At 42.0% G+C, this 14,083-nt stretch overlaps 1 protein-coding gene across 14 annotated transcripts in view; it reads right to left on the bottom strand.

Moving 5' to 3' along the window:
* Window positions 1-14,083, bottom strand: part of adgrb2 (adhesion G protein-coupled receptor B2) — a 253,724-nt gene that overhangs the window by 121,649 nt on the left and 117,992 nt on the right. For 11 of the 14 annotated variants that reach the window (XM_057354076.1, XM_057354078.1, XM_057354082.1 and 8 more), the window contains exons 5-8: window positions 11,835-11,999; window positions 6,161-6,325; window positions 5,273-5,437; window positions 255-356 (exon numbers count right to left, since the gene is read on the bottom strand). In XM_057354076.1, coding sequence (XP_057210059.1) covers window positions 255-356; window positions 5,273-5,437; window positions 6,161-6,325; window positions 11,835-11,999 — 597 coding nt within the window. The remainder of the gene's footprint in view (window positions 1-254; window positions 357-5,272; window positions 5,438-6,160; window positions 6,326-11,834; window positions 12,000-14,083) is intronic. The other 3 variants (XM_057354085.1, XM_057354083.1, XM_057354084.1) reach the window with 2 other exon arrangements.

Here is a 14,083-nt window from a genome sequence, read left to right as displayed (position 1 = left end):
CACTAGCACCACCAAATAATAAAAATAATGAGTTGTAGGCAGGTTTCCAAATATCTCCACTGTGTCGTTTTATCAATTTTCGCTTTTATGTTCTAGTGCCAGCATCTAACAATTACAAAATGTACTTGTATTTCAGTTTATAAAAACAAAGAAATGTTTTGAGGGAGATAAATTCTACACAGGCTTCTCTACTGTATATATATGCAATTGACACCGCATCGCAAGCTATACACGGGTATAAAAGAATAACTCACCAGTGGCATTTGATGGACATTTGTTATATATAGTCTCTCCAGCTGAGGCTCTCTTCCATGTCGTGGATTCTTGGTATTCATCTTTACAGATTTCATGAGGCGCTGCACACAAAATGAAACGTTTGTGGTCATTAATACAAATTTCTGAATTTACATATCCTTTCTAAAATACATATCCTTTTTTGTATAATGAAGCATTTAAACTGTTAGACAAAAAGTAAGTGTGATATAAAGACAACATATTGTTTGAAAGAAATTAAACATCTCGGTTACGACTGTAACCTCTGTTCCCTGATGGAGGGAACGAGACGTTATGTTGAGAGACAGACTGGGGTTTGATCTTGACAACTCCGAGAGGAATTTTAAAACGCCAATGGGCTTGGCGAATGGCATACACACGCCAGTCCCCGCCCCGTGCATACGGGTATAAAAGGGAGATGGCGGCAGCCATTAACTCATCTTTTGGGCTGAGGAACCTGAGAGGCATCTCCTGGTCGCTGCAGCGGGTCGGTGAAGCGTTGTGGCATGAAGACACAACGTCTCGTTTACTCCATCAGAGAACGGAGGTTACAGTCGTAACCGAGACGTGTTGAGAGACCGACTGGGGACCTATCTTTACACGCCATGGCGCTGAACCGTATCACGACCTCCAGCGGAGCGACACTGACTGGACTAGCAAGTCACAAGTGAGTACTACTGCGAGACGTAATCTTCCAGTGGGATCAGTACTTAGTAGCATACCCTGAGAGGCTCGTACTGACGGCCATCATGGACGGTGGCATTTATCTCTATTAGCGAGACGCCGCCTGTCGCCTTAAGGAACACTGGGGAAACACTGCTCTCCTCGTTGAAGAGTGTGTTACGGAGGCCACATCCTACCACAAGGGGAGGTTACATGTGGCGACAACAACATGGTCTCACCAGTGGGGAGAACAACATGCGAAAAAATTGCCCCAGCCTGAATGGGGGGGCAGAACCCAGGTGGAGTAACCACCGGAGGGGAGGTCACAGGTTCACCGACACGGGAACCAAGAGTGAGGAATTCCTCATATGGGACAACCTTGCAGGGCAGTCACTACGTATGGGGCAACAGTCCGAGTATAGGGGTCCACCTGAGCAGGGGTGACTCTACCAATACTGAACTTGGTTACAACAGACCGCTCCGCCCAGTCCGTTACCATAATTGCCAATGCTTAGTGATGGATGGAATGCCTGTACTTCACCCTAAGGGGGGAAGTAGGGAGGCTGAAATAGCGTGCTAGACTCGCCTGGAGAGGGGAGAAGGCGCGTTCGCAGGCGTACACCCAACCCAGTTGCCGACCTTACACGCCGGCAGCGTGCAAGACACGGGCTGACACTGGTTCCATGCAGAGGTTGTAAAACCTCGTGAATGAACTGGGCGTAGCCCAACCAACAGCACTACATATGTCTGCCAGAGAGGCCATACCCCGAGTGGAGTGGGCTCTCACTGCGAGCGGGCACAGGCAATCTTGGGACCGGTATGCCAAGGTAATGTCATCCACGATCCAGTGTGCCAGTCTCTGTTTGGAGACAGCCCACCCCTGGTGCTGTCCCCAAAACAGACAAAGAGCTGCTCAGAGCTTCTAAGGCTCTGCGTGCGGTCCAAGTAGAGGCGCAGTGCGCATACTGGACACAACACGTTGGAGGTTGGATCTTCCTCCCCAGAGGGGAGCGCTTGCAGGTTCACCACCTGGTCCCGAAAGGGAGTGGTGGGAACCTTGGGCACATAACCTGGCCGGCATCTCAGGATAACGTGAGAACTACCGGGCCCGAATTCTAGGCACCCATGGGACACGGAGAATGCTTCGAGCTCCCCCACCCTCTTGATAGAAGCGAGCGCAATCAAGAGTGTCGTCTTCATCATTAGATGAGGGAGACTGGCATCTCTGAGGGGCTCAAAGCCCTGAAGGACCACATTAAGGTCCCAAGAGGGTACGGAGCGCTGTCGAGGTGGATTCACCCTTCTCGCGCCCCTAAGGAACCTGGTCACCACGTTATGTTGGCCGAGAGACTTACCCTCCACGAGATCGTGATGAGCGGCAATAGCGGCTACATACACTTTCAAGGAGGATGGGGAGAGGTTACTCTCGAGTAGGAAGGCCAACGGTGACCCGATCGGGCAATTCCGTGGGTTCTCCCCACAGGAAGAACACCAGGACTAGAAGAGGATAAGCCTTATAAGCCTATAAACGCCTAGTGGCGGGGGCTCTAGCCTGCAGGACAGTCTCTCTGACCACCAGTGGCAAGCCACTCAAGGTCTCCTCGTCCCGTCCAGGGGCCAGACATGGAGATTCCAGAGGCCTGGGTTGGGGTGCCACACCGTGCCCTTCCCCTGCGATAGAAGGTCCTTCGTCAGGGGAATCGGCCAGGGGGAACTGTCATCAGAGCCATTAGGTCTGAGAACCAAGTCTGGTTGGGCCAGTAAGGCGCAACTAGCAGTATTTCATGTCCCTCTTCCCTGACCTTGCACAGGACCTTCTTTCGCCAGAAGGGCGGCAACCTCGGCCCGAAGCACGGAAGCGTTCTCCCTCGAACCGAAGTGTGGAGAATGCCCCGAAACTTGGGCGGGCGCCTGGCGAACTGGATCGCATAACCGAGACAGACTGTCCTCTCTAGCCAGCATGACAGGCGGGTGCACTCTTGCCAAGCGCCCAAGAACCGTGACAGCGGAACCAGAGGGACGATCTGCTTCACCGTGCCGTGGGAGGCTGGTTCAGTGACTGACAGAGTGGTCACCTCGCCAGCAGTAGAAATCGTGAAGAGTCTCAAAGAGATAATGCTTGACATAAGCCGCGCAGGTTCCGAAGAACAAAGGATTGAATGGCCGCCGCCATCTCCCTTTTATACCCGGGACGGGGATTGGTGTGCGTGTGCCATTCGCCAAGCCATTGGCGTTTTAAGATTCCTCTCAGAGATGATAGGTTCTCAAGATCAAACCCCAGTCTGTCTCTCAACACAATGTCGAGAGGCCGACTGAAGGGGAACTATAATAATCCTCAGTAGAATTTTACAACTTTTGAACATTAGAACATTCTAGAAGCCCCCTGGGGGTCCCAGGACCCCAGTTTGAAAACCCCTGACAGTATGTTAGTGTACTCCTAAAGCTGATCAAATTAACCTTATTAAAATAACCTAACAGTCCTTCTGTTTGTTTCGTCATCTTGCACTACACAGGTTTTGTCCACTTAAATGGTTCTTTGAAAGAGACAATCATTCTCCCCGCTTGTTATCTGGATGAACCGATAGATGGATGTTAAAGTCACACAAAAACAGCTCATGTCAGGAAGAGAGAGGTTTATTGTGTTCTCTTCATCAAAGTGCAAAAATTCCCTCAAAACACGGTGTAAAAAATATTTCAAATTCACATTTTATGTCCAGTTTTTTTTCATGTGGCAAGTAGCCATGTAATAATGTACAAGCAGCCAGCTGTTATCGCAAAATAAGCCCCTTCAGTGTGATACAATAACCTCGGCTTCACGTCGGGTCCTGATCACACTGTCAGGGCTTATTTCTGCAATAACAACTGGCTGCCTGTACATTATCCCTTACATAAAAAGCCCAGGTTGTGTATTGAACAGGTTTGGTTCTGCAAAAGGAAACTGGTGAGTGTATGTAATCTTCTATGTTGTTGTATTTCAAATAAATGGTGGTAGATGAAAGAAACATGTGTCTGTGGTTATTTCAATGTGCTATGAGTAAATGCTATGTAACGTGGTTTCAACTGGTTTGTACTGACATGGTAGACAACTACAGCAAACACCTCCCACAGGTACAAAAGCAACATGAAGCAAAACAATAAACATTCACATCAAACATATGTTCACCATACACTTAACACAACACAAGTCCGTGTATACCTTTTCAAGCCGGCTATCGGACGGTGCATGAAGGCAAGTACGTATATGGGTGTACTATGTGTGTGTGTGTGGTCACAGTGTCAGTCTCTATGTTGCACTGTGACACTGCCCTAGTAAATAATATCTAATATCTGTCACATAAACTAAAACCTGTTGGCAATTTTAAAAAACATGGATGAGTCCTTTAAAATTTCCTGCTCGCAACTTTTCATTCAAGCAGAAAACATCAACGCAGAAAAGAAAATGCATTTATTCATGAGGCGGTTATGTGGGCTCTTTAAAATGACGATGCAAAGACTTTTAAAGTCACCGAAAGCAAACTCTGTAAAGTCTCTTTCAAAAACTCCTTGCAGAACAGAGAACAACCCAGAGGTTAAAAACAGAATCCTTTCTGAGCAAAAAGTTGAGAGCAAGACTGTAAGAGAACCTTCCCCTTTTTATCAAAACACAATACACCCGGACAAAAAAGCAATCGGACTGTTTTTTTGTCTTCGAAGTTTCTAGCACCATCAAAACCTATATAAGCTCTACAGCAATGTCTGACATTTATTTAATCTACAGCCTCCCAAAGCTGCAGTCAACGGTGTGCTTATTAAAATCTGCTGTTTGCTGCTCTGCCTGACATGCTGACAAATCACACACAGCAGCACTTTGAACAATTCCCTTCAGTCAAGAGTGACCGGTTAAGAAAGAGAAAAAGGAAAAATGGATACAAAGGAGCAAAGTGTAAGGAAAGAAAGGGTAAGACAAAGAAGAAAGTGGAGAGAGAGAGAGAGAGAGAGAGAGATGACTACAGGAAGGCTGAATGATTGGGGAGATGAGGGAGTCTGAGGAAAAACTGAGAATGTTACAAAGAAGTAAGGGATGTGTTCAAATGAGCTGAAAGAGACAGCTGTCAATCATATATTTATTAAAGATTGAATCCCTGCTAAAAAAAAACCTAAACCATCCTACGCGAGCTAGCTAGTATTCAGCTGGCTTAGCTGTTTGGCCAAAAGTAAACACTGGCAACACTTTGAGACCAGTTTAAGATGGTTTAAGTTCCTTTTTAACAGACTGAGGAGGTGAAAAGAACTTAAACGTAAAACGTAACATAAATGGCTGTGATTTGAGCATTAACGAATAAGCACAGAGACGCACCTGGGCACTTCTTGTCATTGCAGGCACGCACTTCTTCTCCGGAGCCATCGCAAGGGTAACCTTGGATTCCTGTGGCCTCGCACATCCGGAACCGCCGCTGCCAACCGGAATCGCAGGTTTTGGAGCAAAGACTCCAGTGATTCCAAGCTCCCCAGTTACCTCCACCTGCACATGAATGAAGAAGAGAGGAACATAAGAACTAGAGGTGTCATGTTTTCATTGCTTTTGAAAAATAAACATATTTTCTATCTTATCTATTGTAAACTGGTTTGCTGGTCTTGACGGGTCTCTCGGTCTAGTCTGTTGACTGGTTTTACAGAAGTTCTTGGCAATTTTCAACTCAAGCTGGTCAAGCCGGAAAACAATCTAAACCACCCTGGCAGAACATTTTGAACCAGCAAAGACCAGCAAACCATTTTAGGCTAGTACGGCGGTACCCATTCACTTCTATTGTATGGACACAAACCCAATGCAAGTCAATGGGTACCACCGTTGTTTGGTTACCAGCATTCTTTAAAATATTCTGCTGTGTTCTGCCGAAGAAAGAAAGTCGTATAGGTTTGAAATGACAAGAGTGTGAGTAAATGATGCCAGAATTTACATTTTTAGGTGAACTCTCCCTTTAAGCTGCGGTACCATAATGCACCTGCTTGAAGCTAATATGCTCTTATTAATTATTATCAGGGGTGCTAACTGGCATATGCTAACACAGCAGTGTATCAGTGAAACAAGTTAAGCGGGGCAGCTCAAACCTCCTTGGTTTTGTACCGTAGACAATTTAGAACATTAACGGCTATTAATTACACCATGACAGGAAACAAATTGCTGCAGAGTACATTAACTGTCAGTTTAACATTGTGAGCCCGGCACTGTGTGTGTGTGTCTTACCTCCACAAGATGGGTTCGTGCACTCACGAGTTTCCGCATGCGGTCCTTTGCACTCTGCCCAGCCGTGTACCGACACACTGCATCGCCGCTGTCTCTGTTGAGTGCCGGAACCACAGGTAATAGAGCACTGAGACCAGGTCGCCCAGTCCAACCACTGCCCCTCTACTGTAAACACACCCACAGAGAGAAGAAAAGATGCTTGTTGAGGTGAGAAAAATAAAAGTACAGTGGAGAAGGTTGGAGAGAAAAGAGGAAGTGATACAGGAAACAAATAGTTGGAGGTAGAAACGTATATACATTACACAGAGAAACAAACAGGTATATTTTAACAGTTATATTGTCAACAGAGTAACAAAGCTGAACATTTAATGTGAATAATGTGTCATTATTTGGAAGTTCAGACGTTTGCTTTAATGACAGCATTCACTTTTGTGAATGTTGTGCAAAACTTCACGATCCATGTTATCCCGGCATTATTTAGGAATGTTCTTGTCTGCATCAGTGGAAGTAAATTTTGGAATATTTTCATAGCATTGTATATACTTCAAGTAAAATCAGGCAACAAAACAAATCATTGCTGTCATTTCCGAAACCTAGTATCTCATTATTTTGTGATTTTTTTTGTCATAGATCATTATTATAAGTGAAAGTGTATTAGTCAGATATGGTGACCCATACCCGAAATGTGACCTCTGCATTTAACCCATCCAGTGAACACACGCACAGCAAGTGGTGAACACACGTACACCCGGAGCAGTGGGCAGCCATCACTGCAGCGCCCGGGGAGCAAGTGGGGGTGGGGTGCCTTGCTCAAGGGCACCTCAGTCGTTACCCGCCGGCCCTGGGAATCGAACCAGCAACTTTCTGGTCACGAGTCCGACTCTCTAACCATTAGGCCACGAATTAGTTTAGATTAAAAAAATCTAATACTTATCTATACTGACTGGCGTTTTTCAGTAGAAATCAATTTCATATCAGACATCAACTGTGGACACAAGTATAATTCATGCAAACCCAACACTTCAGTTTCTGCCTGTGGCTATATCAGTCTTTTCTGACAGTCAACGACAACATAAACAAATCTGAGATCCTTTACATAATGAATGACCTGCATTTGAAACCAGCGATCAATAGTCAGCGACTATCGATTCATGTTTTCAAGTTCTTTGTGAATAAATAATACATACAGCAACTCGCTTACGAAACCCATCATAAGCGCATGTCACCATTACAAAGTCCATCACTCATGAATTATTTTAAGCGTGGCATTTAAACAGAGTTTCTGAAGTGTACAAGAGTCTTTAAATATTCCATGATCCTTTGTGAACCATTAGATGGCATCCATGCCTCAGTGGACACATATTCAGTATGTTCTACATTTGGAATAATGCTTAAACATCATCCATCAAATGATGTCATTAATCTTATGGTTCCATGTTTATATAATGAATGCTTTCTAGTATGCATCTATTTCACAGTAGGGGAGATGTTACATCTTTTGGCTTTTTGTGGCAATCTCAGGAACTGTGCGTATTAACCTCTATTACTTTTATCTTATTTAAATGGGAGAGGAGGGCATCGATGCATAATTTATTCAAGCGTATCTCGATGTGATTTATGGTTTGAACTGAAATCAAATGATCTCTCAATCGAATGGATAGGGAAGACGGAGCACATGATAAAATATAACGCCTGTGTCACCTTTGTTTTGTCAAAGTAGACATTTTTCAAACTTAGGAAAATGTCCCTAAAAGCGCACTTGAAGGAAGATTTTTTTGCGAAATACAAAATTATTTTACGCTACTTTTTCTGTACAATGACTGTTTCAAGCTCAGAGAACAATACGTTTCATAAAAGTCTATAAATCTACTTGAGAAATTATTTTAGTCTGTTCCTCACACACGGCTACTGTATAACTTCAGAAGACTTTGGATATACTCTGAATCTATTTTGTAGAAATACATCTTGGACCTTTACAGAGTTGATCGTGACATGCAATGCAGAAAAGAAAAAAAAGCATGACATTTTTATAATTGTATCTTGTGGCAAAAGTAACTGTAACATGCTGAATTCAAACAACACAGGAGGGTCTGTTGGTGTTAATGTTGGTTTCCAAACACAGTCAGATGCAGCCGCAGTCTCGGTCTTCAATTTTGGAGACTCTCTGTCTGAAATCAAGAGCATGATAAATAATAATCATATTCTAAAGCCTCACAAACTCAATAAACTAGAGAAATACGTCCCGTCTGTCTGCGCCTTCATGAGAGCATTAGATTCATCATCGCTCACAAAATCAGCAGCCAATGAGGGGGAAGATTCCTGCATATGGTGGTTGGAAAGAGACGGCAGCTGCATCCGAAACCAAACAAACACAGCTGAACATTTATGGGATCTCGTTTTGAGCTCATAAGAACATAAAACAGAGTTGCAACTTCATAATAAAGGTAATAATGCTGACATCTGCAAAAGCAAAGCAAATGGACATGTTTTTTCCTGTCCCTCATACATAATAAAAAGGCACACACGCAAACACAAACAAACAAACAAACAAACGTGTCCTGAGTGTTGGCAAAAGAGCTTTGCTTAAACTTCAAAACAAAATCACCAAACACAGAATGTGATTTTATTTAGAAAATAATGCAAATGAATGTTCAATTCATGCACTTAAAAGGCACTGTAAAAATAAAAATGATGTCATCACTTACTCACCCTTTTGTCATTTCAAACCTGTATTACTTTCTTTCTTCCGCAGAACACAAAAGAAGATATTTCAAAGAATGTCGGTAACGCCAGTGTTCGGTTACCAACATTCTTCAAAGTATCTTCTTTTGTGTTCTGCAGAATTAAGAAAGTCAAACAAGAGGGTGATGACAGATTTGTATCCCTTTAAGGGAAAAAAATAAGAGATTTTAGGAAATCTAATTAAATAAATGTGGGCTTTCACACCCAGGGGCATTATTAACCCTGGGTAAATCATCTATTTTTCAAAGCCTGCTGTTTTTAATCACTCTTCTTTTCAATAAATAGCAGCTCTTTACTCTTGAAACATCAGGCCTCTATCTCTCTTCCTATTTTATTCTTACCCTCTTAATCTGTCTTTTAAAAAATATCTTTCTCTTGTCTTTGTGAACAAGCGGTCACAAAAATGAGTCTAAATTAATTTCTTCGACAACCCAATAGAGTGCCGTCTGAAGAGCATCTGAGACGTGACAGCAAAGCATCCTGCAAGAAAAAGATTAAAAAACACTATATTCTTAAATGAAATTAATTTTAACGAGGGCACATTGCATATGCAACAGCAAAATAAAAGTACTATCCCTTTTCAAAGTCATGCACCGTCTTTAACCACATAAGCAAGCATTAATGAATAGAAGTAACTTACCATAATGCTCTCTTGACTACACTTGGAGTGAAACTGAAACAAGGATTCGTTTACACTTTGATTACGGAGATGTAAACCATCGCTGTAATCATACACTTAAATAGACCAGAAGTAATGCTGAGGTGTGTTTACCTCAGCATTAGTGAGGTAAACACACTACTTCTGGTCTATTTAAGTGTATTATGTGTACAAGACATCTGTTTTGATTCCCACAGCCAACCAGCGTTTACTGTAGATCGAGAGACAATATATTTGGTTGGCTCATAAAATCCGGGTTAAATGATATGAGCAGATTGTATGTCAATGGACATCCATGGACGCGATTTGAATATGAAGAGGATAAGATGGTTTCACGCGTGGGTGACACTCGGTAGGTGAGGACAGGTGGAAGATCTCTCTCTGACAGGCTGTAATCATTGTCCGTCAAAATCCGGTCGGCAGGACCAGCCCATCTGTTCATTTGTGCCCCCTCAAATAAAACACAATCACTGTGATTGGCTGTCACCCTTAACCCTTCAACTGTCAAACTAATGGAGGTTTTCAACTCAAGGCTGCAACAACTGTTCAGACTGAAACCAAATTGAAACGTAACGGACAAATGATTTATTGCTCATCTCAGTGAGGTAATAACTAATCTGGGAGATAGATCCTGCTCGCTGAGACCAGAGCGCCACCGCGGATAAACAACAAACAGCCAGCAGGTGCTGGAGCAGGAGGATTTCTCTGTGATCCATTAGGAAAGAAACAGTTTTTCTAAAAAATGAAAACGTTCATTCCTTTCAAAACTGGAACACACATTTTTTTTATTTGCTTAGTTTTTTACCGTCCATTTTTTAGGTGTCTCTTTTTCATACTAACCATGACAAGAATACTGTTTTATTTCATTACAGCCTGAATAAAGTTCTTATGGTTTACTCTTTTTTGCTTGCCTGGCAGACACTCCAACTTATCCAAAATGACGGTATATACAGCAGCAGAAAATGAAAATAAGAGACCAAAGTTATGCCTTTAATAAGCATTTCTATATGTATTGTGGCCATTCCAGTCCAGCGTGTGTTGCATGTCAACAGAATCAAACCTCAGGAATGACAAGGAAGTCAACCAACAGACAAGTGAAAGAATGAGAGAATGCAAAGACATATGAAAGTTGTGGGAAAGATCTGGTTTATTTCATCATATTTAAAACATTTTTAATAATCCTAAAAGACTGTTGTTTTGTGTTGTTTTCAGATATTCAGATCTGCAAACATTCATCTTTTTGTTATTTTTGTCCCCATGTCAATTTTCTGCAAATAAATGTAAATAAAAAACATATTTCATGTGGAATTTGGGGGAAATGTTGTCTCTAGTTCACAGAATGAAACAAAGATTTTTCTACCTATAAAAAGTTCATTCAGAAAAACTGAAAACAATTTTGGAATGATCTCTTAATTTTATTCAAGCAACATTCCTTCAAACAACATATGCTAAGGCAGCATGCCACTTATCCATATCGGAGTACTACTTTAGCTAAAAAATTGTAATGCATGGCTGCAGAAAGTGAATGCAGACAGCGGAGAGTTCAAATGCTTTCAGACAGAAAAGAAGGGGGTGAGAACTGACGTGACTCAGAGGCAGACTGGGGTAAAGCTGGAGGCAATAAAGACGGCTCAGAGAAAGCAATGGGAAAGGTCAGAGACGAGGGGACACGTGAATAGAGGGAGAAGACAGGAAACATGGACAAAGGATAAAAATAGTGAAATCGTGCAGAAGACAGAACACACTGGGTCTCATACTTTAACTGAACATACACATGTATTTGTATGTAAAAAAGTATAAATCATAATTATATTCATTATATTATTTTAATATTATTTCTTATTACTAAAAAGTGATCAAACTTAAGTGACTAGTACTGTATTTCTTCTTTTTGCTTATTGTTGGTTCCAAAGACAAGATGTTTAATGGTTCTTAATTTGTGAATCACTTTGGATAAAACAGTCTGATAAATAACAAAAATGAGTTGTGTTCAGTAACTGGATATGGGATGGGTTCTGCATATCGCAATATTTTGTGTACAACAATATTGATTGTATTTTACAATTCTGTATAAGAACAGAAAGTGATGAATAACTGAAGATGATAGATGGTTTTTGCTAATTGCTGGATCATTTGGAAAGATCCAGATTTTATGTACAAACAAAAGTGTTTAGTGACGTATCATTGAAAGAGACCCAGTGCGAGAGAAGCATTGAGGTACAGAAGAGTGAGAGAGTATACTGACAGATGAGGAAATGGAGTATAAGTACTAACCAGGGCATAAAGCTATATTGCAGAGTTTGCTTTGCACCTCAGGCCCTCCACAGCCCTTGCTTCCATGCTGGGGTACCATACAGATCCTGCTCCGGGTCCGAGAGCCACGGCCGCACGTGACTGAGCACAGGCTCCATGAAGACCACTCCTCCCACAGCCCATGCACTGTAAACAAAACCACCAGCGGGGATGAGGGAAGATGAGGGAAGGCGGGGCTGAGGATCCTTCATGACAACCCACTTGCGAGACAAAACCCTGCCCCCAAAGGCAAAACTGGGAATGGGTCAATAGAACGGCTTTTGAGAAGCCAATTCGCTTTATTGTGAAACCTTCAGATCAAGGGTTGAGGGCAGAGAAGGAAATGAAAATGAGATTGCATGTGCAACATGAATGAGCCGTCACTTATCCTGTAGGAAGGAGCACCAAAGTCCAAAAGATCAAGGCACGAGTAGTGCAAGAGCAGATGAAATGCACCGTTTGATCATGAAACGCGCCCAATTGATCGTACTTCTGCGGAGAGAGTTTCAATGAGATTGTGACCCTGAAGGATTCTTTGACTATCAATAAAGACGCTATGTTAAAGTGTTCTATTGCTTTTGATGAAGAGTGCCTTAGAAAATATGTATTCTCTAGATATATTCTTAAACTCTTTTCAATAGATGTCATACAGGGATCTCAGATTTGACTCTATCACGGCTGTTCAGAGTTCGACTGTGGGCTTGATGAGATGGGCTTGGATGAGGGTGAGAATGACCATTTAAAGGGATAGTTTACCAAAAATGAAAATTCTGTCATATACTCACCTTCTTGTCATTTCAAATCTCTGTGACTTTCTTTCTTCTGCAGAACATTAAAAGACATTTTGAAGAATAATGGTAACCAAACAACGGTGGTACTCCTTCACATCTACTGTATGGACACAAAATCAATGCAAGTCATTGGGTACCACTGTTGTTCGATTACCAACATTCTTCAAAATATTTTATTTTGTGTTCTGCAGAAGAAAGAAAACCAAACATGTTTGAAATGACAACAAGGTGAGTAAATAATGACAGAATTTTATTTTGGGGGTGAACAATCCCTTTAAGAGCATCAACAGTAGACCAACACAAAACAGCTAGACCAGCCACAAATCCTTTTACTATCTTACTATCCCTGCAGTTCAGCTTAAACTGTGCCTTTGGAATGCAAACGTTGGGATAAAGTAGTATATACAGTATATATATTTCTAAGCAATAAAACGATTTTTAACGATCATTTATAAATCTTTAACGATAGAAAAATAATGGCAGAATTTCTACATTACAGCACCTATAATCCTAAAGCGAGAATCGAGCAATCTAAAAAGTCACTGTTACCATAGAAACGAAACCCACCAATGAGCTCAAGAGCGACCTTATTCCCATGAAGCATTATAAACTTCAAATATATTTATTATAATACTTTTGTATATTTTACAGCTTTTATATTGTATATTTTATATGATTGATAGTATGCCATTTCACTCTTTTTAGTCTGAATCATTAGAAAAAGCAGGGAAAAAATCTTCGCAAAACCACCAGACTGTGATTAGCCAAAGAAAGAAGGAAAGAGGCTTCATAGATTCGGGGCTGATGTGAATACATTACAAGGCAAGATACAGGCGGAATGATCAAGAGAAAAAGGACAGAAGGGCGAGAGAGCTTGAATGAGGTGATCTGGGTGAAGACAGAAAGAAAAACACATGCTGACAGTGAATGGAAGTTGAGTGAATTGGCCAAGATTTGGTGTAGAAGCCAAAAGAAGGAATAAGTAAAAGAGACAGAAAAGGAGATTTGGAGGGGTTTTTAAAAGGGAGAGATTGTAAGGCCCCATCGAGCAGGGGTGTACTGTGAATTATGCATGGTGATAAATAATTAATAGTGCTCTGTAGTGCAAAGCTCAAAGGAGCCATGGCTCAACTGCACAGAAAATAAAAAAAACTCACATGAAGAAAGAATGAGAGAGAGCGAGAGAGAGAGAGAGAGAGAGAGAGAGAGAGAGGGGGGGGGGGGGGGGGGGGGGGGGGGGGGGGGTGATAGAGGAACAGATATACAGTACTTGTTGATTGATCGACTCGAGATATTCCCAGCAAGTGCAATTTTACTGTAAGTGGTCTTTATTTATAAAATACAGCCGTGGAGAAAATTAAGAGGCCATTCCAATTTTTCATTTAATCAGCATTTTCTAGATGTATTGTGGTCATTCCAGTCCAGTGTCTGTTGAATTTC

This window comes from Triplophysa rosa, linkage group LG16 (assembly GCF_024868665.1).
Source record: "Triplophysa rosa linkage group LG16, Trosa_1v2, whole genome shotgun sequence".
Classification (NCBI taxonomy): Eukaryota; Metazoa; Chordata; class Actinopteri; order Cypriniformes; family Nemacheilidae; genus Triplophysa; species Triplophysa rosa.
This window is presented reverse-complemented; position numbering and strand designations above follow the sequence as displayed.